The sequence below is a fragment of the Tauraco erythrolophus genome, chromosome 8, assembly GCF_009769465.1.
Source record: "Tauraco erythrolophus isolate bTauEry1 chromosome 8, bTauEry1.pri, whole genome shotgun sequence".
Lineage (NCBI taxonomy): Eukaryota > Metazoa > Chordata > Aves > Musophagiformes > Musophagidae > Tauraco > Tauraco erythrolophus.
The window spans coordinates 4,579,636-4,606,579 of record NC_141472.1 but is presented as its reverse complement, the minus strand read 5'-3'; the positions used below and the strand labels follow the sequence as shown (position 1 = coordinate 4,606,579).

The window sequence follows — 26,944 nt, the reverse complement described above, 5'->3', positions numbered from 1 at the left end:
AGGCACATTGCAAATGAACCTCGTAAGGACCGCACACGTTCAGGGAAATGAAAATACTCCTTTAAAGATAATGTTTCAACGAAAGTGGTTTTAGCCTCTATTAGTAAGATTTTTCTTTGAGCTGCAATTTGAGTGTAACCAAGAGAAAGAAAGAGGAAAACAACATTATATTTTGTTTTCACGCTAAATGAGAGCAGATATTTCTTCCCTGAGTAAGAAGGAGCTACCTTGGAGCCGTGCTCACCTATCCGAAGGATGACGGGCTCTCACCCCTCTACCTCTCCACTTGCAGCCAACCACCCAACCCAAGCAGACCTCCTTCTGCAGAGGGTTTTTGTTGGGAAGGGGTTAACAGCACGATTGGCTTTTTCCCCTGCCCCAGTGGCTGGAAACAGCTGGTGGGTTTTGTATAGCGCCGGTGAACTGAGCAGTCGAAAGAAGTTTTTTGGCAAACACTCGGCCTGCCCGGGACAAGAAGAGGTGGGTCAACTCAGGAAACCGTTTTCATGAGCAAACGGGGGAAACAATGACCGCTCAGCAGGAACAGAAGGGAGACCCGCTCCCGCTGAATAGCTCCCCCCAAAAAACTCGGCTCAAAAGGAAGAAGGTCCATTCGTTTCTGGGAATCCAATAAATTGTTTCAGGAAGTGAAAGTCTGTCCAGGCTAATGGAGCCGTGATTGACAGGTGGTTCTCATTACGGTGCCCATCAGGGGACAAAGTGAATTCCAATGTTATTTAAGAGGTTAAGTAGAAACAAGATGCAGGTGACAGCCCAAGGCTGGGGCATCGCGCACTGCTCTTCTTAAGGGGTTTTTTTTTGGGGGGGAGAGTCTCCACAAAATTTAAAATGAGTGGGGGCAGTTTGGCAAGTTAAATTTGGTCCTACCATGAGTAACAATGAGGTTACCTGGTTGCACGAGAGAGGGAGCAGGGAAATGAAGGTTGCTTTGGTAATTCTGGCGTTGGAGAGTACCTGTTCCTTACGACCACATAAGGGTGCGCTTCTCCAAGGTCTGAACCTAGTTTGAGAAGGAAAAGAAAAGGAAGATGTATTACTAGTGACTCGGGTTGGCTTGTGTTCCTGACCAGGAGGCATCTTTGCACCGCCGTAGGCTACCAAGCTGAAACTAAAGTCTGTTTCTAGCCTCGTTCAGCAGAAAATGAAGGCAAAACTGAAAGGGTTGTCAGCCACTGGAATAGGCTGCCCAGGGAGGTGGTTGAATCCTCATCCCTGGATGTGTTTAAGAATAGAGTGGATGATGTACTTAGGGATATGGTTTAATGGCGATTAGGGACGGTTGGACTGGATGATCTCTAAGGTCTTTTCCAACCTAGAAATCTATGAATCTATGAAAACTGTGTTACTTGCATAGACTGCAAGCCCCAAGAAGTGGTTTAAGCTGTGACCAGAGGTTTAACATAAATCTGTACGTATGCTGAAGATGCTAAACCATACAGACTATTTATTTCTCCCTACTTCTGTATTTTTTCTTTTTCTGAACCCCCAACAAAGCAGAATCGGGTGTCTTAGCAGTTGTGGATGACATGGGGTGGGAAGCTGAGGGATCTGCTCTGAGTCATGGTATTGATAGAATATTGCATGGTGCGTGGTCAGATACAAGGATGTAATTTAACCAAGAGATTCACGGCTGGCTCGTGAACGGCGGTGAAACTCCCAAGTATGACGCGTGTAATAAATCTGGTTCGATGCAGAATTAATGTGGTATTCAGAACGATTATTTACCATTTGAAGTGCAGACGTGACTGTGTACGAGAAGCAAACGGCCGTGCACAAGGCGTTGGAGAAGGGCGCTTGGAGGGGAGAAGCAAAATACCCGCTCGCGTTGTTTCACAAGTGCGTTCCCGGGTAACACTAATGAGAACTGCACTTTAAATGCAGGATTGATTTGTGATGAGATCAGCTCTAAAGAGTACATTTGTGGAATGATAACCTGATTGGTGGTGCTGCCTCTTGAAGGGCTGAAGGGGTCTAATTGGCATATAACGCACTATAAATTTATTAGCAGCTTCTGCTTTCCCATTGGCGGACCTTCTCCTGCTAACCACCAGGAAATTACCAATTTTCAGGAGTTAGTCACTCAAGTCGCACCGCATCTGGATTTTAAAAAGAAGCCTACATCACCGCTCTTATAAATCCCAGCTTTGAGCTTGGACGTCCATGACCAGTTGGAAATCGGTCGCTTCTCTAGTGGACAACTTGAGCACCGTTGTGTTTACTGTTGAACTTCTATCCTCCTTGGCTTGCTCTTCCTTCCCCACCTCCTTGCCGCAAACCCAAGTTGCACAAAGACCATTAGGAGGCAACTAATCAGTTTGGCAGCCCTTGGGCTGCAGCTGCCACAAGCCAGGAATGACAATTTTTTGGCAGTTCATGTTCAGGGCTTTGATGTACTTATTGATACTTTCAGCCTTGGGGCATATTGGGCAGAAGAGGACATACCCACTATTTATTTTTTTTCAGGAGCACAATAGAAATATTCAGGAGCTGATGTAATTATTTCAGTGACTTTGCTTTTAAGATTGAGTCACAAATTAGAAAATAATATTCACATGTTTCTTCTAATTGGTAACAGATTAGGGATATTTTATCTTTTTTAAATAATTTCCAAATGTATCCTGAAGAGGGATTTGCAGGGAAAGGAGCTGAAAGGGAGAGGGCACTTAATGCACCGAGAGCGCTTGGGCAAGAGGCTTTAATTCTTCAATTCTGGCTTTAATTCTGGCACGCAGCTTTTAAATCCCTGCACACCTCTCTCCGGAGAGGTGCTCTCGAAGTGGAACTCGCTGTCACTTTTGGCAGGCGTCTCTGGTGTGGATTTTCTTTGCTGTCAGGTTTTATGTGGGTTTCCCACTGTTAAGCACCGACCGTATGGCTTGTAAATCATAAAAGCCTAAAGGTTTGCGGGTGATTAATAGGCAGAGGTGCGCAATTAGAAATGCCTCGGCAGTGCTCCAGCGCTCAAGTGTCTTTTGAAAGCCGAGTCCGTTCCTAATTCTCACCTTTTGGGGCACATTCAGGCAACCCCCGTGTTACGTGTCCCGTTGTCTGAAAACACGCAAACAAAAAACCAACCTCGAGGTTTCCTTTCTTAGGTGCAGAGGAAACCTCGTGGGTTTCGGTGGATGTTAAGTGCTGAGGATTTCTCAAGTCTCTTTCTCTTTTTAGCCTTAGTTACTCAAGTTAATTCTCCATCTCCTTTGCTTTTTCAGAAATGTGAGCTGATCTACCAAGATCAGCTTAAACTAATTTTCATTTGTGGTTCTAGAAAAGCATCGAACACCTGCAGCCCACTAGAACTGAGGTAGAGGGAGGTCCCATCGCTTGCTCAGTAGACAGAGTGCCTCGGGAGATCTGACTTGCCAAGACAGGCATCATTGTTACTAAATAAAAATAGTCATTAAAAAAATGCCACTAATGGAAGAGTCTGATGACATTAATGATTTCTGCAGAGCCCTTAGCATCGGAGAGGTATAAGAGGCAGTCAAAGCAGTGGAAGAAGTAACCATTAGAGGTGACGTAGCAGAACAGGCAAAGGTGCGTTGATGGAGAAGAAAAGAGGAAGAGGAGAGTATGGGATATCTTGGAATTGCAGATCAGGAGACGTTGGAAGGTGAGGGGAGCAGAGGGGAGAGCTCCAAGTCACTAGGAAAGAGTTGGGACAGCAGAGAGGTCCCTGTAACATCTGAAGAAGGTGGGTCACAGAAATGCTGCCCACGGGGATGATTCTGGTACTTCCCAGACCTCTAAACCTTCAGCTGCAGACATGCCTGCCTTCCCCTACTGACTTGTGCAGAGCAAGCATTTGGTTTTATTTGCTTGCTGCTCCAAATGTGGGTTTTTTTCACAGTCTATGCTCAGAAAAAAAAATGTTTATTACTTGTATTTTCTCTTTTATGTCTTAGATAAAGTCAGTGTGATGTTGGGTTGGTTTTTTTTACAAATACTCCAAAGAGTATAATCTTATTGCTTCTGCTGGAATTAAGATGATATTAAAGCCCCCTGAAAGAGCTTTTGTTGTTCCTTGTAAACCAAACTACAGGAGTTACTGTAACAAAGGATCAAAATTGTCAAGTAAAATTTTGAAGGTCTTTGTGAAGTGTTGTAATTAGACTGTCCTCTTCCAGTTCCTGATCCTCAGGTAAAGATTGCGTTCTCCTTCTGCAGCCCACAACGTGTTTTTTTTCCATTTTGGATTATTGAAGCCACTTTTGTGTGCTAAGCAAGCTCTCATTTGAGATCTCTTTAATGTCTACGCTGCAAGTTTACCAGCCCTTTGAGTAGCCCTTGGAGGGTTCCCCCCTCCCCTCATTATTTATAAGGCACCGGTGCACTCATAGTTACGCTACTTCTCCGCTTCCCAGCATCATGAGCAGAGGAAAAGCTCCATTTCTCTTCTCTCATCTGTTTATGATGTGATACGTTCCAAAGCAGCTCACATCAGCGACTGTTATGGTATCCTTAATGCGCTGTGATAGTCGCATCACGGGAGGAGCCGCTGGGAAGCGCATCGCTGATGGACGTCCCTGTTACATGGCACATTACTCAGGGTCTGTGGGAACCTCACTTGGCCACCTCGCTCCGTCTCTCACCTGGCACAGATTATTGAGATTTATGCATTGAAATATTTCTGGGTTTCTGTGCCACTCCCAGCCTTGAGTACTGTACGAGAGCTTCCTCTAATATGAATATTGTCATGGTTTAGCGAAGTAGAAGCCTGGTTTGGGGTGAAAATAGCCAGATTTTTAGATGTAAATAGCCAAGAGAACAGGCTACCTTCATTTCCACAAAACGTTTCCTAATAGTTCATTTTTAGTTCCGTTATCTGTTCAAAAAAACTTCCATGTTTTGTGTGAAAAGAAATTTCAAATGGCATTCTCGTATTCTTTCCTAAAAAAAAAAAAAAAGGAGGAAAAAAGTATATAATGATTTCTCGAGCTATATTTAAAATGATATTGCATTAAGTATAGCCTTCCTATAGGAAAAAAATTAGTGTTAACAAATTGCAAATTAATGGAATCTTCCAAACTGCGTGGCTGTATATCAAATTGTAAATTGAAATTTCCAGTCTGTGTTTAGGTGCTGGCACAAAGCAATTTGATTTATACACTTAAAACATCAGGTTAAGTCTGCTTAGACATGAATAATGGAATGCATTAGGTACATGCTTGCAATTACTGTTATCTGCATATATCTGTTACTGCAAACAAGCAAGAAGCAAATATACTCCTTGGGTTTAGCATTCCCATGCAACTGTTGCAGAGCAGCTTTTGGCTTTTTTTAGGTAATATTTATAGTATGCCCCAATATTGAGGTTGACCACCCAAGAAACAGAAGCAGTCCATATATGTATCTAGAACCACAGTCATAACTCACTAGCCTTTTTTTTTTTTTTGGTAGCCAGCACAGTGATACGTTTTGGTTTAACTGTTGCGTGGATGTTTATACGCTTGTACATCAGTATCTAGGTAAAAGGAATTCTCAGTAGTTTTTTTGTTGGTCAGCAGAGGGTGGCTGGAAGGGAGCAGTCACTCATGGCTCTTGTATTCCAGATTCTCCTCAGGTCTCTCCTTGCACATCTTGGCAGAAACCCATCTTCCTCTGCTGTTCACAGTGCTTTTTTAATTGTTTTCACCAAGCTAAGTGTTTAAAATCCTTAGAGTTCACCATTGTTAACTTTTTTCCTTCTTAAATGTTGCTGGCAATGCTGTTGAAAAAATTCTGGGGCTTTTGGGGTTAGTGGAAAAGTTCAGTTTTTGGCATTCTTCAAGCTTTTTGTTAAATCTCTAGGGACTGTTTTCATTTCACGTAGTTGAATGGAACAAAAAAAGCTTGGATTTCTATCGAGAGAAGCCTTAGCTTACAGTTGTCACACTTAGGATCTTTATTCTCAACTTAATAAGCCTTTTCTTAGTATCTGCAGTATTCCCTACTGTTGTATGTCATGTAGCTTTTGCCTAACTTTTATACAGCATGAATCTCCGGTGTGATATATATTTATCGAGTATACCTTCGAAATTATTAGACTGAGTGTCATGCAGTGAAAACATAAGTTTGCTGCAATTCCATGTGATATATCAGAGCCCACAATTGCAGGATATTTCTCTAAAAAGCTTGAAGTCAGTAAGTCTTGATGTCTTGGCCAGGCTAGTGATCAATGTTGTGCAGTAATAAAGCCTGCAGGTGTCTTAAGACCTAAGGGAGAGCTGCTGGTTACTCCGTGGTGTCACTGGAAGGCTAACCTGGAAGTGCAGAAATAGGAGCTGATTTGGAGCCCTACGTCGTGGGATACTGTCAGAAGAGAGGGCAAAGAAAGTAGAGAAGCTCTGCTGAATCCTAATTACAATTATAGTGGTAAGCGTCATGCAAGACATGATTAATTTGAGAAGCACGTTCAGCTTTGCACATACGAGCGATCTCTGTCCATCACGCGCAGTAGGACTTTTTTTTTTCCTTAAACACACAACTGTAAAAGGAAAATTGGAAAGTGGAGTTGTAGAGCTAATGGTGGGGAAGATCCTGACCTGTGGGCTTCAGAAAACAGCTCCCTGACAGTGCAGGGGGCTTTGGGGCGTGCTTCTGATGGGAAACCGCCTTTCTTTGTGTCTTTCGGGACAGGGTTTTGTTTTGGTTGCTTGAATAGGTGTGATGGTAGGAGAAGTAACTTGGATTTGGAATATTTCTACGGCACTGAATTGTCTCTCTCTGCCTCTCCTGGCTGGTGGACAAAACTTTGCAGGTTTGACAGCGGGTTGAACTCTGTCCTCAGCCAGATAACTGCCCTGGCAAAGATGGTAATTAAATAATTTCCAAGCTGGGTTACTATGCTGCTGGCCTGGAGAGCCCTGGTCCAGAGTCCAAGACAAGACACGGATTGGCTTATCTGTGGCTTTCCTATAGGGCTGCCCTTCATCCGTCAGGGATGTTTAACTTGTAAGAAGTAATAAGCTTAATAGGTTGACTTTATTTAATTATTAATGATCCCTTTCTGTCCTTACAGCTCATAAAACACCCTGTAGGTTGGCAAAACACTCATAATATTGATCAGGAGCCAGAGAGATATTTATTTCCTCTTTGCCCCAGCGCACATAAATCTTGGTCCTTTGCCTCCTTTTCCTCGGCAGGCGGGATTTACAGTGGCCTGTTTCTTAAAAGCTTTTCGTAATTAAGGAATAAATACCCATCGGTCTTTGTTTGCTGTCTGGAGCCTTCTTGTTTGCCGGGGACCTATATATCCCCGGTGGACTAGTGCGCCTTCCCCCTTAGCAACGCAGCCGGGGAGAGAAGGCATGCATGCTAGGAAGCAGTCAACTGCTAAGCACTTACTTTGCAATAGAGTGGGGTCTTCTCCTGCAGAGAGAGGAAGCCCCTGTGTTTTCTCAGCATATTGTTCCCAGCTCCTCTTCCATGCCTCTCCTCCCAGTTCCTGCTTTGCTTGGGGCAGGAAGACACTTTGGAAATTCCTTGCTGCTAGCCCTTTCTTCTCGCCTTCTCTTCTTCTGCCCCCTTTGCTAGTTGCAATTAAAAACATCGTGAACCTTTCCCAACGTTTCAGTCTCGTCTCCGCTCCCCAACCCCCTCCAATGTTTGTCTTTTACCCATCCCAACGTTGCGTTGCCGACTCCATCCAAAGCGACGTGGTTTATGGGATGGATGCGTGCGGGATCATCACCAAGGGGTTTGTTTAAATGGCAAGCCCCGGCACAACCAGCTGCCCGCCGCTGGTCATTAAGCGATGCATGCTTCTTCATGTGCCGGACCACGAAGCTAATGACACATTCTGGGACTCTCCAGGAGTTTGGGAGGTACGGGGGTTAGATTTGCTTCATTTTCTTGGAAGAGACACATTAACCTTGTCAGCCAGCCAACAGGAGAGAAAAGTTGGCAGTGCTCTTGCTGAGCTGGCCAGGTTACTACGGCGTTCAACGGTTGTACTTCAGTGAACAACCAGGAGTGGCAACACACGGGCACGGCACATGCATGGCGATGCTGGAGAGACCGTTGAGAGGCCTCCTCAGTGACAGAATTATTTTCTTTAGCAAGAGAGAAGAAAAGGTAAAAAAATTCAAGAGCTTTTTAGTGCTGCCAGAGATGCAGAGGATGAAGCTTCACTTCAAAATGCCTGCACCAAGACTGCTCGGTATTTCTGATGGTGGGAAATCCGTGCTCTGCTGTGGTGCCTACTTGCTGGCCATTCCATTTTTAATGCAACCTTTCAAAATTCATCGAGCCTTTTGACAAACAGTGAGTATATTTTGGATAACGAGGAAGCGACACAACATTTTTGTCATCCTTGTTCTCGCTTTGGTAAGAAAAAGGCTGCTCTTGGGCTGGAGCTGCTGGATTTTGATGGCAAGTTCTCAGGTTCTCCATCTGCATGCTGTTACTTACACGATCAATTCTGAGTCGTTGTATGAACACGGCTTTTATTTCCACCCTCCGCATTCCTTTTCACGTTTGCCTTTCGTGCCTCTCCACCAAGTACATGGAGAGACACATAAAGTCAAAGCCAGAGGTGAACAGGAGCGAGGAGGAGTAGAATGGAGAGTCCACACCAGCAGTACAAGGCTCCTGCTTGGATTTATCAATTTATTTATTTGATAAATCCTGCTTGGATTTATCAAACCACATGCATTTAACCAAGGGGCGAGAGCCACACGGTGCACTCTACAGGGCTGAGTTCTGTAGGACATGGCCTCCTAAATGAGCATCTCTGGTGCAAACCCACAAGTGGAGAACGCAGTGTAGCTCCTGGAGCGAAGCTGTGCTCCGAGCAAATCTGCTTTTTATATTCCCTCATGCTACGTAGTTAGCCCTCCCCCTAACACTGCCCGATATTTATGTTTCCAGATAATAATGATGTGATGTGGCTGGCAGAGTAATTTAAATAATTGGACATTATCTTGAGAAGCAAGCACCTAATTAGATCAAAACAAACTGAGAACTGAAAATTTCATCTGTTTCTAATAACCCTTTACCTACGTACAGCATCGCTGCCGTGGCAGAGATTTCATTATTCACACCACTTGGAGTTCTCGAGTGATGGAGGCTCCTGCGAGAGCAAAGAGCTTGGTGCTATTTTTTGACCAAGGCTTAGTGGCTCGTTCCTCTCCTGGTACTGCAGAGTATTTCGTGGTCTTACTCTGTTGTATTTGGCCCTCGTATAACCAGTGAGGTTTGAAGTTTGTGTCAGCAGTCTGAGTGCGTAGCTTCAAATTTAAAAGGCTCAAAGTAAGTCTGATCCTGTAACTGTGTTTTTTCTTTCTCCAAGTTTATCTACGAGTTTATAATCTCTTCACTCCTTTGTGCATATGCGTTGAAAAAATAGCAGCTAGCATGATCGCTGAAGAAAAGAGAAGTCGTTTTAGTACATGAGAGGAAGAGCCAGCTCACACGTTCTCCAGTGTTGGTGATCACTGGGACCATCTGAGCACGTGATGATGTTGCCCCTCCAGCACACCGGCTTTAATCTGGTCCTGAGGAAAGGACTCCCCTGGATTTCAAAAGTTCAGTAAAAGAGTCTTGTTTTGGCTTTGACAACTACAACTGGAAGTCTCTGGTGTCGCGGGGGTCGTTTAGAGTGGGAGTTACCAGGATTACAGCTAAGGGAAGAAAATGAGGGAGGTATTTACTTGCCGATGTACGTTTCCTTTATTTTTAGGGATTGGTTCGGTGTCTTTCTCCTGATTAGTTGCTCTTCCTCACATTTCCTCGTACTCTTATTCACTTGATTTATTTAAAGGTATGTCAGCGCTGGCTGAAATGAAACACTGTGCCTCCTCTTCCTGCTTATTGCTGACCGCTCCAATAATTCATTTTTTAGCTCATTAGCTAACAGGGGATATGAACAGTGGTCCTCCGGGGGACTGCAGTGAGGTGAAGTGATCTACTGCTGACAACTCTGCTCTTGGACTGGCCTTCCTTGGGGGAAACGCAGCCTCAACCAAGACAAGCTGTGGATCCCAGCTGTGAAACTGGGGCGTCAGAGAAACAATTACAGTGTTAATGTCTTGTTGTTGGGATTTCTGAGTTGAATGTGGACGGCAGAGCTGAACGTGTCTTCCAGGGAAGTCCCCCAGACTTCCTCTTTGAAATGAAATGGTTTGTGCCTGAGATGTAGGGAGGATGTCCATGGACGTTGGCTTTCTAGATACTCATTCAAAAAGAGTCTGTCAACATTTTGGCTGTCCATGAGGCATGAGCAAGCGTGTTTTTCCTCCTACCTCTATGACAAAGTTTCATTTTCTACTGGGAAATCCAAAGGACACATCTTTCTTGTGCCCAGTTTGCACAGTCGAAAAAGATCTAAATCTCATTTGAGAGCCAGTGTCTGTGACATGCTGCCCCCAAATGTCTGAGGCTTTTAAAACACCTTTATTTCTGTTTGTAACATTTGCAGTGTTCCCACCACAACCCTTAATGTCACTCCAAAGGTAGAATTCGGCCTTAATGAATTGAGTCTTTTGGTGGCCTGCCTGGTCAAGAAAAATTAGATAAGTTTTCTGAAAAGGGGAACTGAAGCAAGGTAAAATAACCACCTGCAAAGGTTGAATTTTTAGATGAGCATAGCCCAGTGGCACAGGGTCCTACTCCAGCCACGTACACCAGTGAGCATCTCCTGAGGGGCTCGCTGTCTCCTTAGCTGCTGCCCGGCTCTGCAACAGGTTTCCTCCAGGGAAGGGATGGATCCTGCCCAGAGCACACAGTCAGTGTTAACGCTGAGCATTTACAGGTTACTTGATCACACTGCAGGAGAGTGCTTTAAGGAAGGACCATTCGTGTCCTCTCCATCACTAATACAAGTGGCAACATCTTCCTCTTCCTCAGAGTGAGATTTATTTTTAAATGGGTTTTCTGTTCTTTTCCCAGCCTTTCGAGGCAGTAGGATAAACCTGAGCAGGATCAGGTTGTTGGTGTCTCTCCTGCTCTCTTGCAGCCTTCCAAGAGCAGCAGGGTTGCCTTTGCTCCCACGCCATGCGCGGCGAACGTGGAATTCGCGCCGATGAATTTGTAAACCAGCAGCCTGAAAGTCTGACAGCCTCCATCTGAACTTGGCACTTACTGCCTCTGTTCTGGTACATACCACAGCTCGCTATTATGGTTTGAGATGAATCATGATGAGAAGTGGGAGACTTGTGTGAAACAGCTTGTTTTCTAAACAGAAGGAGACTTCTCTTCGAGCCATGCTCGTCGCAGCGACCGATGCTTACTATCACTCACAAGGTGGTCTGGGGGAGAGAGGGGATTCATTTGCAGACTCTATATGAATTTAAAAAACATAGGAGAACTTTACTGAACATTCCTGAAGATACACTAGATGGTTACTGGACCTAGAAGTCTTGCAAGAGTGCGCATTTTATTGTAAATAATTGCGTGTATGTTACTTTATCCTCCTCATTGCACTGGTTTTGGTTTGTTTGGGGGTTTTTTACCTTAAAAAAAATACCAACATAAAAACCATGAGTTAAGGATGCAATAGTAACAGAAGTCCTTTTCTTCCTCCTTTCCCTCTGGAATACCTGAAATGGTACTCTGTTTATCAGATCCTGCCATCAAAGGTTAATTTGCAGCTCTCCAAAAGGTTTGGGTTTGGGTTTTTTCTTGGTGTTTCTGTTAGCTTGCAGGAGTCATCCAAAGGTTTGATTTAAAGGAAGCACTCTTTGTGTTAATTTTCTGTTTGCACTTTTGCTCTGGGAAAAAAAAAAAAAAAAAAAAAAAAAAAAGCCCTGGACCTGTTTGTAAGGTAAATTGTGGTCAGGGTAGAGAAGTGGTGGCTTTGGGAAGCTGTGCCTGAAAGCATCCAGGCAGGTCAAAGCAAGGTCACTCCGCATGTACCAGGAAATGATGCAAAACTAATCCAGATTTGCTGTTGGAAGGATCTGTTTACATAAGTATTTAAAAACAGATTAGGGCTAACCTGACACTAGATTACTGAGAGTAGTGTAAACACGGCTGGAAGGCGTAAACAGGGCTTTGCCTTTTGTACTTCGGAGGAGAAAATCTGTCACCAGTAACAAGTTGCCTGGCTTAGGTGATGTATGTGGTTTTCACAGGCTGGACAGTTTACCTGGGGTACCTCTAAATGGGACTTTGGGGCTAGATCTCTTAGATCATATAATTGTATGGTAATTTTGTAAACGGAGAGTTGAGGGACTTGTTTGTAGTCCTTGTTTTCCTGTAACCTAATAGCATCCCGAAAGCTTTTGATAGTTCTTGGACATATCAGGAGGAAATGGTGCTTCAAAGTATTGTTTTGGTGGCTTTTTTGGAAAAACAAACAGAGGAACCATCCCTACACCTTTTGCATTGGAAACGTTACTCCTCTTGGAGGAGGAGGAAGGACCCCTGCAAGCAAGGCTGTGTCTTGCTCTCCCCTCTGAAACACGAGTAACCAGGTGCTTGGTTACTTCTGGTTTTAGATAGAGAAATTTGGTGCGTTTTCTGTAATATATTTTGCGCCACAACCTTAACGCGGAACCAGGCTGCCTGTTTTCATCTGTGGTCTTCATGACGGTGAGGGCTCTTGCACTGACCTCCTGCCAGCCCTCCGGGCAGCCCGGGGTTTTGAAGACTCCTGGCCGTTGTGATCTTACGGCTCCGTAGGCACAGGGCCCACCAAGGGGGATCTCGGGCATTGCAATGATACACCTCGGTGACGATGAGATGGGTGATACAAACTTATCTTCAACTATAAGGTTTGGATGAAGTGTTTCTATAGGGGCTTTTGTGCCAAAAATTTGAAGGGGGAATAATTTTGTTGTTGGTTGAGTGCTGTTTGCTAGAGTACGGGTGGCTGAACTGCCACTGTTTAGAGGCAGCAAAGTTGGGTTAGAGTGACCTGTCTCCTTTGGCTTCTCTAGGGAAGAAAAAGAGCGCTGGATACGTGCGAAATACGAGCAGAAGCTCTTCCTTGCCCCGCTGCAGTGCCTGGAGCTTTCTCTGGGCCAGCATCTCCTGAGGGCTACGGCCGAGGAGGACTTGCGGACGGTCATCCTGCTCCTGGCCCATGGGACTCGGGAAGAGGTGAACGAGACCTGCGGAGACGGTGATGGGCGCACTGCCCTCCACTTGGCGTGCAGGAAAGGAAACGTGGTGTTAGTGCAGCTCTTGATTTGGGTAAGTACTTGGTGCCCAGGGAGGGGGCTGACTGGGTTGGCTTTCGCTTGGCTGTGTCCCTCAGCAGGACCTCCCACACCTCCTTCCTGCGGGTTCCCCAAAGCCTTTGCTGGAGTTCCAAGTCTGGATGTTCCTCATTGCACGCTCTCAAAAGACAGTGCCGTGATAAAAAGTGTCTTTCTGCCTGTCTGCTGCTACTTGATGGAAAGCAGAGGAGAGTGTAGGACCTGAGGAAGGAGAGATTTCCCTAGCACCTGTTTGAACCACCACCGTGGCAAATTCTGTTCCGCATATGAGCCTCTCCCCATAGAAACTTTTACATATGTGACTCAGTGCTGCTGTGATCACATTGTCAGGCTGGTATCCTGCCCGCTCCCTCTCCTCCCTCTCCCCATCCTCCGTTACATTTAAACCTACCTGTCCCGAGTCCTCTCCCTCCATTTAACGCTCTGTTGGCACCGCAGCTTCCAACGACACATCTCTTCTTTCTCTAGTATGGCGTCGACGTGATGGCACGCGATGCCCATGGGAACACGGCGCTGGCCTACGCCCGGCAGGCCTCCAGCCAGGAGTGCATCGACGTTCTCCTCCAGTACGGCTGCCCTGACGAGCGCTTCGTCCTCATGGCCACTCCAAACCTGTCCAGGAAGAACAACAACCGGAACAACAGCAGCGGAAGGATGCCCACCATCATCTGAGGAGCTCACTCGTGTATTCACTGACCTGAATTACATCCGCAGCCTCATATTCCTCCATCCCCATCACAGCTCTGCTCTGTGAGTCTAGTAACTCTCCTTTTCCCTTTTCCCTTCGGTACATCCCTGTCCCATCCGAAAACGGCGCGTCTGGAGAGCGCGAGGGGATGAGAAGGAGCAAAAGGGGCTGCAGAGAAAGCAGTTGTTTCAGTGATAGCTCTCAAACGATGGAAACAAGCGGGCGAGAGCGCGTGGCTTGAGCAGGACACGCCACGCGTGGCACCGGGACCATGGGAGAGCGGTCGTCCCCGAGGGGGACGCAGACTCCCGAAGCGTGGAGGGAAGGGGCGGAGGGAGACGCGAGCGAGAGGAGAAGGAAGGAGAGATGGTGACTTTCCATAACTGACAGTTAAGCACATCAGTACCATTTCACCTCTACCAAACGCGACGCCTGGATTTCATTCTCTTCTCTGAAGAGCTTGACGGCATAAATCAGAAGCAAGCACAGAGTTTGTCAGGTTTGAAGCTCCTATGATGGTATGTGTCAAATCAGTTGTAGCTAATCTGTCCGGGGAGAATACTGGCTTCATTACACTTGTATAGTTGAGTTCTTCCAGCATTACCGCTGTTTAATAGAACATGATTAGTCATCACGGAGAAAAAAGCATATTAGCTGAGGAGGTAGTTACATGGCACGCTTCGGTGATTGCTTGGATGTGATTGCAATATTCTTAGAAGCATCATATTATCTCAGACATGTTCTTTCAAGCCCTTGGAGCCCTCCTTTCTAAATTCACTGTCATAATTTAGTATCTGTTTAATTTTTCAGTCCAAAGAGAGGAAATGAGTTGCTGAGTGTTATTTGACTGCAGTCTCCTTGGTGTGAAAACAAAATGGAAAAAATAAATAAGAGTAACTACGAAACACAAAAAGGAATAATGAATACCGCTAAGGCAAAACATTTCAAGTACGTTCAGTGAAATTAATAAACGCATTAAAGGCTAATATTTTTTCAGCCAGCAGAATATAGGTTCTGTCATTTTGCCAAGGTAAATGTGTTGAGTTTTTGGTCACTCCTGTGATGCATTGCCTAACTTATACAGATTTTTGATATTGTGTCTCTAGATTATATGTATGTAAAATCTATTTGAATAAAAAAAAGGTAAATATGCATTGATTTTTTTTTTTTTTTTTTTTGTACAGAAAATGACATCTCTGTTAATTTATAAACTGTAATGGATGTGAACTGAATAATGTGCATCTAGGTAGGATCTGTGCGTTACAGATCATTGTACATTGAAAATATTCCCAGCAGTGAACTCTTGTTTCCATCGCAATCCTTTGAGGAACATATCAGAAGGAGATTACGGCACATTTGCCATGGAAAAAAAAAAAAAAAAAAACACAACGTACGAGACCCTTTAGAAAGCAAAAAAGAGGCTGTTTCTCAGCACTGTAAATATATTTTACTCCAGAAGTCACGAAGCTTTCACAAGCCAAGACAAAAAGCCCTAGCCTGGCTGTGGGAAGATCAGATTTGATTAAGTTCAGAATTGATAGCCTTCACCGCGGCGGGCAGGGCATGGCTGCGCTTGACTCCCAACTTGGCTGCTTTCTGGAAGAAAAATGGCTTGTGAAAGTAGCCTGGACAGTTCATTTGAATTCCAAGTTTTAATACTTGATTTGATTATTTTGGTATTACCGGGCTGATCCCAGCTTCTCCCGTTTTCAACAAAGTGGGATTCTGGCACGGGGAAGCAGGCTGTAGGGTTTTTGGCAGGCAGAAAGGTGATTTCTTTAAGTGGCATATGGCAGTGTGAAGATGGGGGAAGGGTATATCACGGAGAAAGTTGAAAACTCAACTGAATTCGATGGCAAAGGAGCAATTATGTGAAGGCAGTGAGGTGCACACAGCATAGTAATTTGCAAATCTACCTGCTCGTGTGTGTTTCCCAAGCCTTCAGCAGTGCTCTTCCTTGGGGCTCTGGATTTCATTTGGTGCACAAATGGGAGGAGCGTAGCAAATGCTAAAGAAACTGTATGTGGACAAAACGGGAAGGAAAAAACGTAACCTGGTTCTCTGAAGGGGGAAAAAAAAAAAAAAACACCAGAAAATTACGGATTTGATGTAAAAACATCAAATTGTGGAAGGAAAACGAGCCTCAAGGTGGAAGCATGAGAATATTGACCAGCTTTTCCTATTTGGTGGTGGTCTCACTTTGTACTTTGTTACTGTATAGACCTTTGACTATTTGGGGGGGGGAAATCTTCCTTCAACCAGCCTAGGCTGGCTGCAGCAGAGTAAGGCTACAGCTGATTCTCTTCATACTGGAATAATTTTTATTTTTATTTTAATTGAGGAAGAGTGTCCAATTGCTATTTCTCCATCATTCCCATGCAGCTCCCTGAGCTTTGGTACTAACGGGTGGTCCTTCAGCAACGGGACAACCCATCTAATGTGCAGCTGAAGGGGATGCTGTGAAGCCCACTGTGTCTTGGTGCTCACGAGCTTTACACCCCTACGGGGGGGGCACAGCGGGGAGTCAGGAATCACGGCTCGTGGTCCAAGAGGTGCTATAGCTGCCTGCTGTTCCCCTGGGAGCATCACGGGCATTCGTATCCAAAAACCAAGTCCAACGTTTCAAATACGTGGTAGGCAGATTTGCTGCCGTTAAGTTCTCCATGCATGTTCCATTTCCAAGCTGGTTTTTACCTAATTGAAAATATTTTCTGTACGTAATTTAGAGCTCTCTTCGGGCCACCTTTCTCATGTAAAGCTGAGAGCGATGTTTGAGAAACAAGGGCAACCAGGCTGTCATGCAGGTTTCAGGTAGAAGAATTACACGCTTCTTTCATAAAAATTTTCTGAAGGTGAATCTTGGAAAAGCATAGAATATTTTTAGGAAAGGAAATTCCACTGTATTATAGGAAAAATGATATATCCAGGCTAGCCAACTGATAACCTCATACTTCAGTTAAGCAGTAGAACAGTTTCTTTTAACCTAAACATAGTTTTCCCTGGGATGTGTAAGCATTGGCAGTGACTGTATTGAAGTGGCGTAGACTGTCTAATGGCTTCCCTAAATGTGTAGGGGTCTGCAGGGAGGGTACCCAGTGGTGCACGCAACGGTGATCCCTTCGAAGGACGGGAGATCTCCCAGCACTGTCTCTCCAAGTCAGGAGAGACCTTCTCTGGCACTACAGCTGGTGATGCCCCAGCGATGGGAGAACAGCCGGAGGGTCTGTGCCTCGTGGGATGTTGGCTACAGCATCCCCTCTTCAAATGGGTTTGGTTGGATGGCTGTGAGAAGTTGTGTGGCCCCTCCTGAGCTAGTGGGACGGGCCACCTGGCAAGGAAGTCAGGCCAGCATAGACTCCGTCCCCTTCTTGCATGGTGAAGGAGAGAAGGGAAAACCTCTTTCCGCTGTAGCTGAGAGTAAGGGTGGAGGACGTTCTCTGTGGCTGGAGCTTGGTGGGGCTTGGCTGTGCGAGAGCCGAGGTCTCCGAGCTCCGTGTGCTTTTCAGGGGATGCGTTTGCACTTTGCAAAGGATGTTCTTGAAGCCATCCAGATGTGGGAACAGGCAATGTATACCGACACTTGGAGAACCTGCAGGAATCATTCCTCTTGCTTCCACTGCGTGAACCCGTCCGTTTTCTGTTGTTCCTCTCGCCATTAGCCCCTCTCGTTGCTTTCACAGAACCCACTTGCCAGGCTGTTTACGCCCTTCGAGCATGTTATGGGCAAATTAGAAACAAACGGAGAGCCAGTCGATGAGAAATCCCGGCAGAAACATGTTAGCTAAAGCTGTTTTCGTTGTGAACTCCTTTTAACCCTTTTCATCATCCCAGATACCTTTGAATTCCTCCTCCTCTGCACTTTATCCACGACTAAAACACTAGAAGCGAGTCAGCCGTTGCTGTTAACATCAGCACTTTCCTTCTATTTATTTTAAGCTAATTGCTGTCGAACGGTGGAGATGAGTCGGATGTGTCGTATCTGGCATCTGAACCTTCATATTCCTGGAGTCGAGGAGGGTTTACTTCTCCTCACTGTTTATGAAGAAGTAAGATGTAACCTTGGGAAAATTCAGGGTCCTGCCAGTGCAGAGATTGGGCCAAGGGCTCCTGTTACCAGATTTCCGATTTTCTTTCTAAAAGGGGGCAGAAAAAAAGCTATTTTTGGAGAACCTTGGTATATCCTGAGCCAGGTGCTGCTCAGAAAGCCAGGTGAGCTCCTGGAAGGTAGAGAGGATTTTGAAGCATTTGGGCATAGTGTATAATAACTGTGTGAACATGAATATTGTTGGATTTGCCGTCTTTCCCCCCTTTCCTTAAATTATGTGTGTTAGTGCAAAAAAAGCTTTAGCTGCACTTGGAGATTGCCCCTGGCCAGAGGAAGCTGAGTGACGTAGGGAGAGGAATAGAAGTGGGAATGCAGGTACGGGCTTAGACATGATCTCTGGCACTGTAATGTAGTATAATTAGATTATATGGGGTTTGGATAGCTTCATCTTTTATATTTGTATGGAGATCGGGAAAAATGAAGTAATTTGTAGTTTCTGGTATAAAGTAGTAATAGTTGGAGACAAGCACAGATTTCACAAGGGGGTCCCGAAAGGGCCCTTTCCAAACGTCTCGGGGAGCCGCGTTTGCACCTTAACAGGGAACAAATGGTCGTGTGGCTGGAGGGACTCAAGGTAAAGGAGGATGGCACTGGGGACCAGACCTGGGGCAGCTTGGCTGGAGAGGAGACAACTTGCCCATTCCCATCTCATCACTGAGCATCTTCGTTTCCCCTCCAGTGGCTGCTACAGCGATGCGTACATGGGATCACCGGCTACTAGTCTTGGATCCTCAGTTCAACGTCTGCTTCCGTTGTTGGTGATTTGTGGGTAAAATTTCTTGCATAGAAAACCATTTTTGGATGTTCTTGTGTTTGCTGCGTAGCAGGGGAAAAAAAAAGCCCACTCCACATTAAAGTTCTTTTCAAGATAGAAAAACACTACCCCAAATTAAAAGGTTCTTAAATTGGAAGCTACAGAAAGTTGGTTTGACTGGTTTTATTAGAAAATAATCTCCTGTTTGAAAAAATAAAGCGGTAATAGAGCAAAATATCCAAAGTCGTAAGAGGGTAGATTTGTAATATTACAATATTCTAGGTTTTGTTTTGTTGTTTAGCGTGGGCCAGTTTTTAAAATAAATATTGGGTGATCTCATCTCATGACAGTTGACCTTGAGTTGACTGAATATGTCTCGTGTTTTAAAGAGAGGTTTGAAGGGTTTCGGCCAAGATTTTCAGGAGCCGTGAATAATTCATGTTTTGAGAGGAGGATTGCATGATTTTGGAAAATAGAAGGTTGTTTTGAGGTTTTTTTAGAGCCATCTTAAGCCCTAAGTCACTAGGCATGCTTCTGTTCGTCTTGACCACTGCGTTTCATTTTAGGTGACAGCAATATGTGGGTGAATTCACTCCCATCGATTACTACTGTTCCCCAAATTTTTAGGGGGGACTTTTGCTTTATGGGCAGATGAAATAAAAATGTCTTTGTGTGGTTCAGCAGTTTTAGCCTCTTCATCTCTCTATATAGTCTGCCTATCTCTCAAATCCCTGTGGCATCCTCAAGCGGTAGCGGTCAGTTCTGTTGACAGGCAGAGCTTCAGCTTTCTCTTGGCCATGAACTTCTCGATGTGTGTTTTAGCTTCCGGTACTAAGGATTGAGTATTTTGCAGTGCTTCAGAGCTAGTAATTTTTACCTGTGTGTTATGTACAAAACGTGACGGGGGGTGGGGGTGGGGATGCTTACAGAGGTCTAACGGCATGCGTTTGGGATGACCATGTTGCTTGCTGGCAGTGAATGCTCCATCAGCTCTTTCCTATATGCCTCATTTTCCAGAACTGATCAGTGTTGGTTTTTGTTTCCGAGAACTGAAGTAGCTGAAAACGCTTTCCTGGTCCTCTTGAATGACAAGGTACAGGGAGTAAAACCCCTAAGAGCAGACAACTTGATAGCATCTAGTCTGTGCTGAGGGCAAACCCTAAGCTCATGCAGGACCAAGGAAGGGTTTTGGTGCTGAAGGTGGGTTGTTATTTGGCAACTAGTTCCAAGATCTGGGGACTGAGTTGAGTTGAGTTGAGTTGAGTTGAGTTGAGTTGAGTTGGCGGATGAAGTGCAGTCAAGGTGCTTTGAGCCCGAAGGTAAAGGCAGTGTATCACCTGGAGGTCACCTACTACACGTGCTTTGCGTTCGGTGTGCGTATGTGTGCTTGTATCTGCCTATGTGCTCTACGTACCGTTATTAGCCACTGCAGACATGTACGCACGCACGTTTACACATTATAATCAAAATCAATAGCTAGAGCCACATTTTCAGTTAGATGTTTTAAATGGGCGAGTTTCCCAGTTTGAGTAAGACCAGCCACCCGAGAGCACAGGAGGCAGGTGCAGGATGGGGGCCACCTGCTCAAGGGATGGAGGAATGCAGGAATACAAGGTACGGTTTTCCTGCGGCTCTTGTGAGCCATCAGATGCTCAGGACTCACACAGATACCGGCCTCAGAGGTATTCAGAAAAATCCAGCTCCTTCAGACAGCAGCACTCAGCTTGAGAAAACCTTCAACTTGGCCACCGAGACTGAAGTAGCCCCTTGCTTGAGAGAAGAAATCCCCGCTCACCAGCCCTGGAAGTGTTATTGTGGGAAACACCAGGGAAGGAGATTCTGAAGGTGAAAAGGACAGGGACTTGCTGCTCAGAGGCCCTTTTTTTTTTTTTTTAATATATATAAATTTGCTTGAAACTCAGCTTACTGGCTGAATTCTAAGTGTGGGACCAGTGGGCTGCCCTCCTGTAGCTGACTCAGCGATGCTTTGAGTCCTGCTGCTGTTTGTGGGGCTGTTGGGGAAGACAGCGGTGAGATGTTTCTGAAGAGCATTCTCCAGGTGGGTCCTTGCCCGAGAGCAGCTCCTCATCCCTCCCTCCATGTGTTTGTGGCCATTACTGGCCTCAAAATTGTGCCATGAGGCAGCCACAAACTTCAGCTACGTTGTGCTGAGGCTTTGCATGTACCAAGTAGTCCAGGAAGACTTGACCAAGCGTTGTTCACGCCATTTCTACCCTTGCTTTTGGTTTGTAGTCCTATCAGGGGAGATCAACAGGGAGAGGGCAAGTCTTGCAGGGTGAGAAGGATGTTTGCTGGAGCTAGGCAAGGTATGGTAGGAAGCATGGCTGGGTGCACAGAGGTGGTGGGAGGATCTTTTGTTTCCCCTTCTTGAGCCTGTGACAAAGTAATTTCTTTGAAATACTGTTGAAAACCCCCTCCAAGCATTTTTAGCTGATGTATCCAGAGATGCGAGGCGCGTTGAATCCACGGAGCTCATTTTACTGGTCCATGGGGAAAACAGGACATACCTGTCCTCTGAAAGCACAGCCCTTTGCTCCGTGGGAATACCAAGTTTGCAGGTGACCGCACGTATTCGGTCCAGCTCTTCTCCTACTTCAATGTCAAGAGCATCTTTCCCTCGTAGGTGGCTTGCGTAGGTGGGTGCACAAACTGAAGGTGTGTTTGGGAGAAGAACATCTTTCAAAACACCAGGGACTTGTTTTGTGTGCCCGTTGCCTTTGGACTCTGGTTTGGGATTGCCGGGAACCTGATTTCTGCAGCTCCTGCTGCCCCAAACCTCTCGGCTGTCGCGGAGTTTGAGCATATCCCGAACGCTCTGCTGAGTCCCAGGCAAAAGTGCCCCGGGGTGGCAGAGTTGGGCACGGATGCAGCCAGGGCTGTATCCTGGCCTCCCTGAAGTCAGTTTGGCCCCTGGTTTCGGTGAGGTTCTGATTTGAGGTTTGGGATGCGCCATCAGCACCGCTTGGGAAGCAAATGCGTCCGCTGTTTCTTTCTTTTATTCCTTAATACCCCGTGACCGCCCGCAAAGGTTCGATTTTGTGTTTGGCCGCGTTTAGCCCCCAAGTCTTTCAGTTTTTCTGCTTTGTGATGTTTGTCTTTCTGGTTGGGATGGGGAGAAAGGGAGCCCAGGTGAGTAGGGACACCTGAGACCTGTTTTTGGGGTAGAGGCAGAAGATACCTAGCACATGGCAGGCTTTAGAGCAAGTTTTGGGTTTGTTTTTTTTCTGTTTCTGTAAATAGTAATGTATAAATGATGACAAGACAGTGTGGAAATTATTAAAAAAAAAAAATACGTCTTTTGTTGTTGTTTTTATATTACCTCATTCAGCAAATTTGTTTTACAATGCCTCAATGATGCTTTATTTATATTGTTTGTACTGTAATTAAACCGATTGACAAACATTTCACTTTGCTCGTTGTTTCATATGATTTTGGTTTGATTTAAGTATGCCAGTTTGTATTATGTTTCCCTTCCCTCTTTCTCCGCATTGAGGTTTTTGTGTCAGCTGTACAGTATTCTGAATAATAAAAAAAAAAAAGAAAGGAAAAAAAAAAAAGGAAAAAAAGTTGTAAAGTACTGCAGAGAGAGGCCGCTATATTGTATAGGTCTCTTTCTAATAAAGACAAGAAAACTTGTTCGTCGCAGCTTGCTTCGTTACTTGAGTCTTCGTCGCCGTGTTATTGAGATAAACCTGCCCTGGCCCCGCTTCCTCCTCATATTAATGATGAGATACTGTCACTCTTTGCCAGTAATAAAGATGAAGTATTATCCGAGACCCGGGATGTCAGAAGAGCCGGTAATGGTACAAATTGATAAATTAAAAAGCAATAAGTCAACCGGACCGTAATGGTGTATATCTAAGAGTTCTGAAAGTGCTTAGGAACTGAATGACAGATCTCGCAGCAAAAATATGCGAGCTTTCATTAAAAACACTTATTCTCCCCGAGGAAGAGAGAGTAGTAAATGTTGCACCTAGGCTTTAAGAGTCTCTGGAGGAGATCCAAGGAATTAGGCCGGTAACGGTTACATCTGTATCTGCTAAATTGGTTGAAATGATCATTTAAAATAAGAATAATAAAACATCTCTAAGGTCATGATATGGTATGGTCTAATCACTTCTTTGAAGGAAAACCATGGCTCTCTATTAGGCTTCTCCGAACAAGTCGCTTAAAGCACTGAACAATGAGCAACTGACTGACATTTATTTACATTTTTTGGAAATGTCTTGGCCTGAGTACGTCACCAGAAGAAATCGGGAATCTGAGCAGGCCCAAGGAGAAACAAAACACTGCCCTGGTGCAGGAGGGTGAGAGATGGGATGGAGAGGGAAGCAAGAGGTGTGATGGGTTTTCGCCTGAGCAGGCTGGTAAGTGGGCACCTGCCAGGACAAGTATGTCTTGATGGGTTGGTGACACAGTTAGTGGTATCGATGGCTGCGGGAGAACCACGTATGGCCAAGGGAGCTGTGTGTTATCGAGGTGGGTATGTAGAGAAGAGCAGATGAAACACAGTAAACGTGCATTAATGTGTGGGGAAAAGAGGGAGATGACTTAAATATTGTGCCCTGAGGTGAGGAAAGGAATGTAGGATTTTAAGATCCATAAGGGCACCGTGGAGCGAGAACCAATGCTATGGTTTGGCCATCTATGTTTGTCCCACCTTATAAAAGACAGGGAAGTTAGGGATATTCAGAAATGAGTTGAGCTATGAAGAAGTGGGAAAAGGGGGGAATTTCCCTCAAAAAGAGACTGAAAGAGGGGTATACGATAGCCAGAGATAAGCAGTGGAGAAGCAGCAGGTTGGGGATGTCTCTCTTCCTGGGCTTGCACCTGACATGGTGCACGGGCTGATACCAAAGGGCAGCACAGTCAAAACCAGTACCAAGGTGGACGGGCTCTCCGATGCATCGTGGGACCGAAGACCTCGCTGCAGCAGGATTTTGCTCAAGAGAAGGCCTGACCAAGATTGGAAAGGTGAGCTTGCATTTTCACCGGCAGAGCGGGACTGCCCACAGTATGGGACTGGGGGTTTTTGGTTTTATCTTCTACGTCTGCTTGTGCCTTGACCTCAATTTGTTCATTCTTCATGTTATTGCCCATCGCATCAGGTCTCCCACCTGCAGGGAGCTGCCAGTTCTGTCCTGTCTGATGGGGAATTTGTTTGGGGGAGCTTTTCTCTTTCCTTTTCTGCTCTTCAGTTCTCCAGGTGCTCTGGGGAGGCTGTAGCAGCACTGTGGGGGATGAAAAACTGCAAGATTGCTAGTTGTAGGGGTGTACATCATCATTTTGTCGTGCAGCAACTGTGCACCTTTGTTCTTGCAAGGTTTTCGCACCCTGTGTAACCCCATCATGCATCCAACCAGCTCCTAAGCAGGAGGTGGGTGCCTTGAGTTCTCCCCTTCTGGATTTGAAATGCAAACTTTGAACGTGGGAGAACTTGTTTTGAATTCCCCCCATATGTAAAGCTATAGGAGTCCTTTTTTTTTTTTAGGAATCATCCGTCCCTCCCCTCCTTTGCCCTCCTAAAGGAGTATGGGGTTTGAGTTTGTGATGGGCATAGCTGGCTGCTCTCTTTCTCTAACAATCCTCCTAAGATCTGGCTTCTCCTGGAAGATCCTGATGCCAGAGATGGTGGAGCAGATTTACGGACGTCTTTCATTCCCACGTTTCTCACCTACTGCAAGCCCACTTCCGTGTACTCCTGAAAACTTCTCAGCTGGTGGCATTCACAGATGCCTTTGGAAGAAAAGAAAATATCCTACTGCAAAGCTACAGGGATCAGAAGGAGATTTTGAAGGAAAAGTATTGATTCCCATAATGAGAGTAGGAGCAGCGCCCCCTTTTTTTTCTTTTTTTTTTTCATTTTTATTTTTTATTTTTTTCAAGACAAAAAGCAGTTACCGTAAAGACTGGGCTGTTGCTCTGCCCTAGGGCCTTGCTGTGCATTTCCACCCTTGCCTACAAAGGATTAGCTTTGGTGGATGCTGGGAGCACCAGCTCGAGAAACCTGCTCCGTAGATACTGCATCCTTTTAGCCCTCATTCAAAATCACTCCCTTGGCCGTTTGACCATTTCTTATTTGTTCTTTAACACAAATCCAAACCAGTATGAAGGGAAAAATGGGATGAGACGACAGGACAGCACACACAGCGATGACATCCAATGTGATGGTAGGATGGGGCTGACCTTCCCTGGTACACAGCTTTGTTTTCCAGAAAAGGGCCAAGCTCACCCAAACTCAGCTGTTTTGCTAAACAAAAGAAAACATTTTATGCTTCGTGAATATCAAGCAAGAGCAGCCTTAAAGAGCCAGGTCAAAGATCTGCCCAGACCAACACTTTTTTCTCCACCTGTAGCCAAAAGCCAATGCTGGAGGAGAGCGTAAAATCCGATTATATGGGGCTTTTGCTGTGTATTTCCCCAGCCTGTAACTGTTTAAAATTCAGGGGCTACTGAGCCACCTGTTTTCGGTGAGTTTAGTAGTCCTCAGTAGATTTCTCTTCCATTAATTTGGCTGATGCCCTGAATCTCTTGAAGGCCTTGAGTATCCACAATATCCCGCACCGAGGAGTTCCTCAGCTGAACCGCAACGGTGGTGAAGAACCACAACCATCTTCCTCTCCTCCTCCCTTTTCAGTAATGCGGGGAGGAAGGGTGGCAGTGGGACCCTCTGGTTCGGAGTGACTTGGCCCAACTGATCTTGCTGAAGGCCCTTCCCAGGGGCAGCACGTGTCGCTCATGCTGAGTTACTCAAGGACTTGGTGGAAGTGATGTGCAGAGATGCTGCTCAGAAACTTGACTGCAGAAAACCCGGCAGAACTCCAAGCTGGGCAGCAGCGTGTCCCACACAAAGCTCTTCTGAGCTCCCTGCCTTAGAGCGTGTCCCTTTGCCCCTTTCCTTTTTGTCTCTCTGTTTCTGTGACGGGTCCGAGGCAGGTGATGCTTCCAGGGAGAAGCAGGCAGTGTGGTCCTTTCCCCAGTGAAGTATTCCTGTAGCGTTGCACTTCCCACCCGAGCGATGCCCAGAACATGACTCCAAGAGCACAGACTGCAGGAGTTACCAGGAGGGCACGTTAGGGAAACGCGATTACCCCTGGTGCAACCACTAAACGTGCAGTAGGAAAACCACAAAATCCACGCCAGGACTGGGAAACCCACCAGGCAGTCGTTTATCTCACCTAACGTCCAGTAAAGCCCTTAATTGGCCAATAAATGCGGTCAGGATAACCGCGCTCGGCGCTGCCGGCAATTAGCGGTTATTTATTTGCATTCTGCCCCCACCAGTCTCCACTCCCCGACTTCCAGATCTGTTTGTTTTTAAGCCAGGGAGACTCCTTGCCTTTGCCAAAGAGAGGATGAGAAGAGCTGAGGCGGAGGAAGAAGAAAAGGTGATGCTGTGCCATGGGGCAGGAGCGACGGAGGGATGCGGAGCTGCAAAACCATCCGCAGGGCTTTGCCACAGGGATTAACATGGAGCTCCTCGGGAACGTGACATGCCTGGGATTTGCTCAAGCCTTGTAAGAAACGGCTCGGCGTCCGTGCTGCCGACACCGAGCGCTGCTCGTTGCTGAGTTGGAAGAGAACCTCCCGATCACCTTCCGCAGTGGAAAATAATCATTTATTGTCGTTTTGACGCGGGAGCAAACAACGTTTTGGAGGATGAGCAGAAATCCAAGGCCAGGTATTTCCATCTAGTGAAGCGAGGGCTGGGATCCCAGACAGCCTCCAGTTGCCAGAGCTGGAGGAAGGACGCGGTAGAGAGACAAGCAAATGCCTCATGCCCACCGGCAGCTGCCAAGATAGGGGTCCTCGAATGCCAAAACACCTTCTGCAATGCTGACAGCAGCGGAGGGGCACGTGTCTTGACATCCTGCCTCTGCTTTGGGTCCTACAGGGGGTTTTGCATCTACTCATAGGCAAGAAGCAGCCAGTGAGAGCCTTTGGCTTCTGTGCAGGGATGGAGATGTCCATCAGCGTTTTGGTGCGAGTCCCCAAAACACCTTTTGGGTGCCGGAGGGAAGATCTGAGAGGCAGATGTTAGAGCTATGGGAAAGTGGGGGGAAGCAGCCTGGCCCAGCCAAAACCAAAAATAATACCCAACCCTGTGTTTACTCCTCTGCATGGGTTGTCTTTGAGGGCATTCTTCAGTTTCTGGGAGTTTGTGGACTGGAAAGGCATCGTGCTGCCAAGCAGGTTGGCGACTGAAGCAGAAT

The 26,944-nt window shown here is 45.9% G+C and overlaps 1 protein-coding gene across 1 annotated transcript in view; it reads left to right on the top strand.

Moving 5' to 3' along the window:
- Nucleotides 1-13,835, top strand: part of AGAP1 (ArfGAP with GTPase domain, ankyrin repeat and PH domain 1) — a 303,223-nt gene extending 289,388 nt beyond the window's left edge. Inside the window, 2 exon segments of the mRNA XM_086615366.1 lie at nucleotides 12,882-13,137; nucleotides 13,632-13,835. Of these exon segments, the coding sequence (XP_086471492.1) occupies nucleotides 12,882-13,137; nucleotides 13,632-13,835 (460 nt within the window).
- The last annotated feature ends 13,109 nt before the right edge of the window (nucleotides 13,836-26,944 follow it).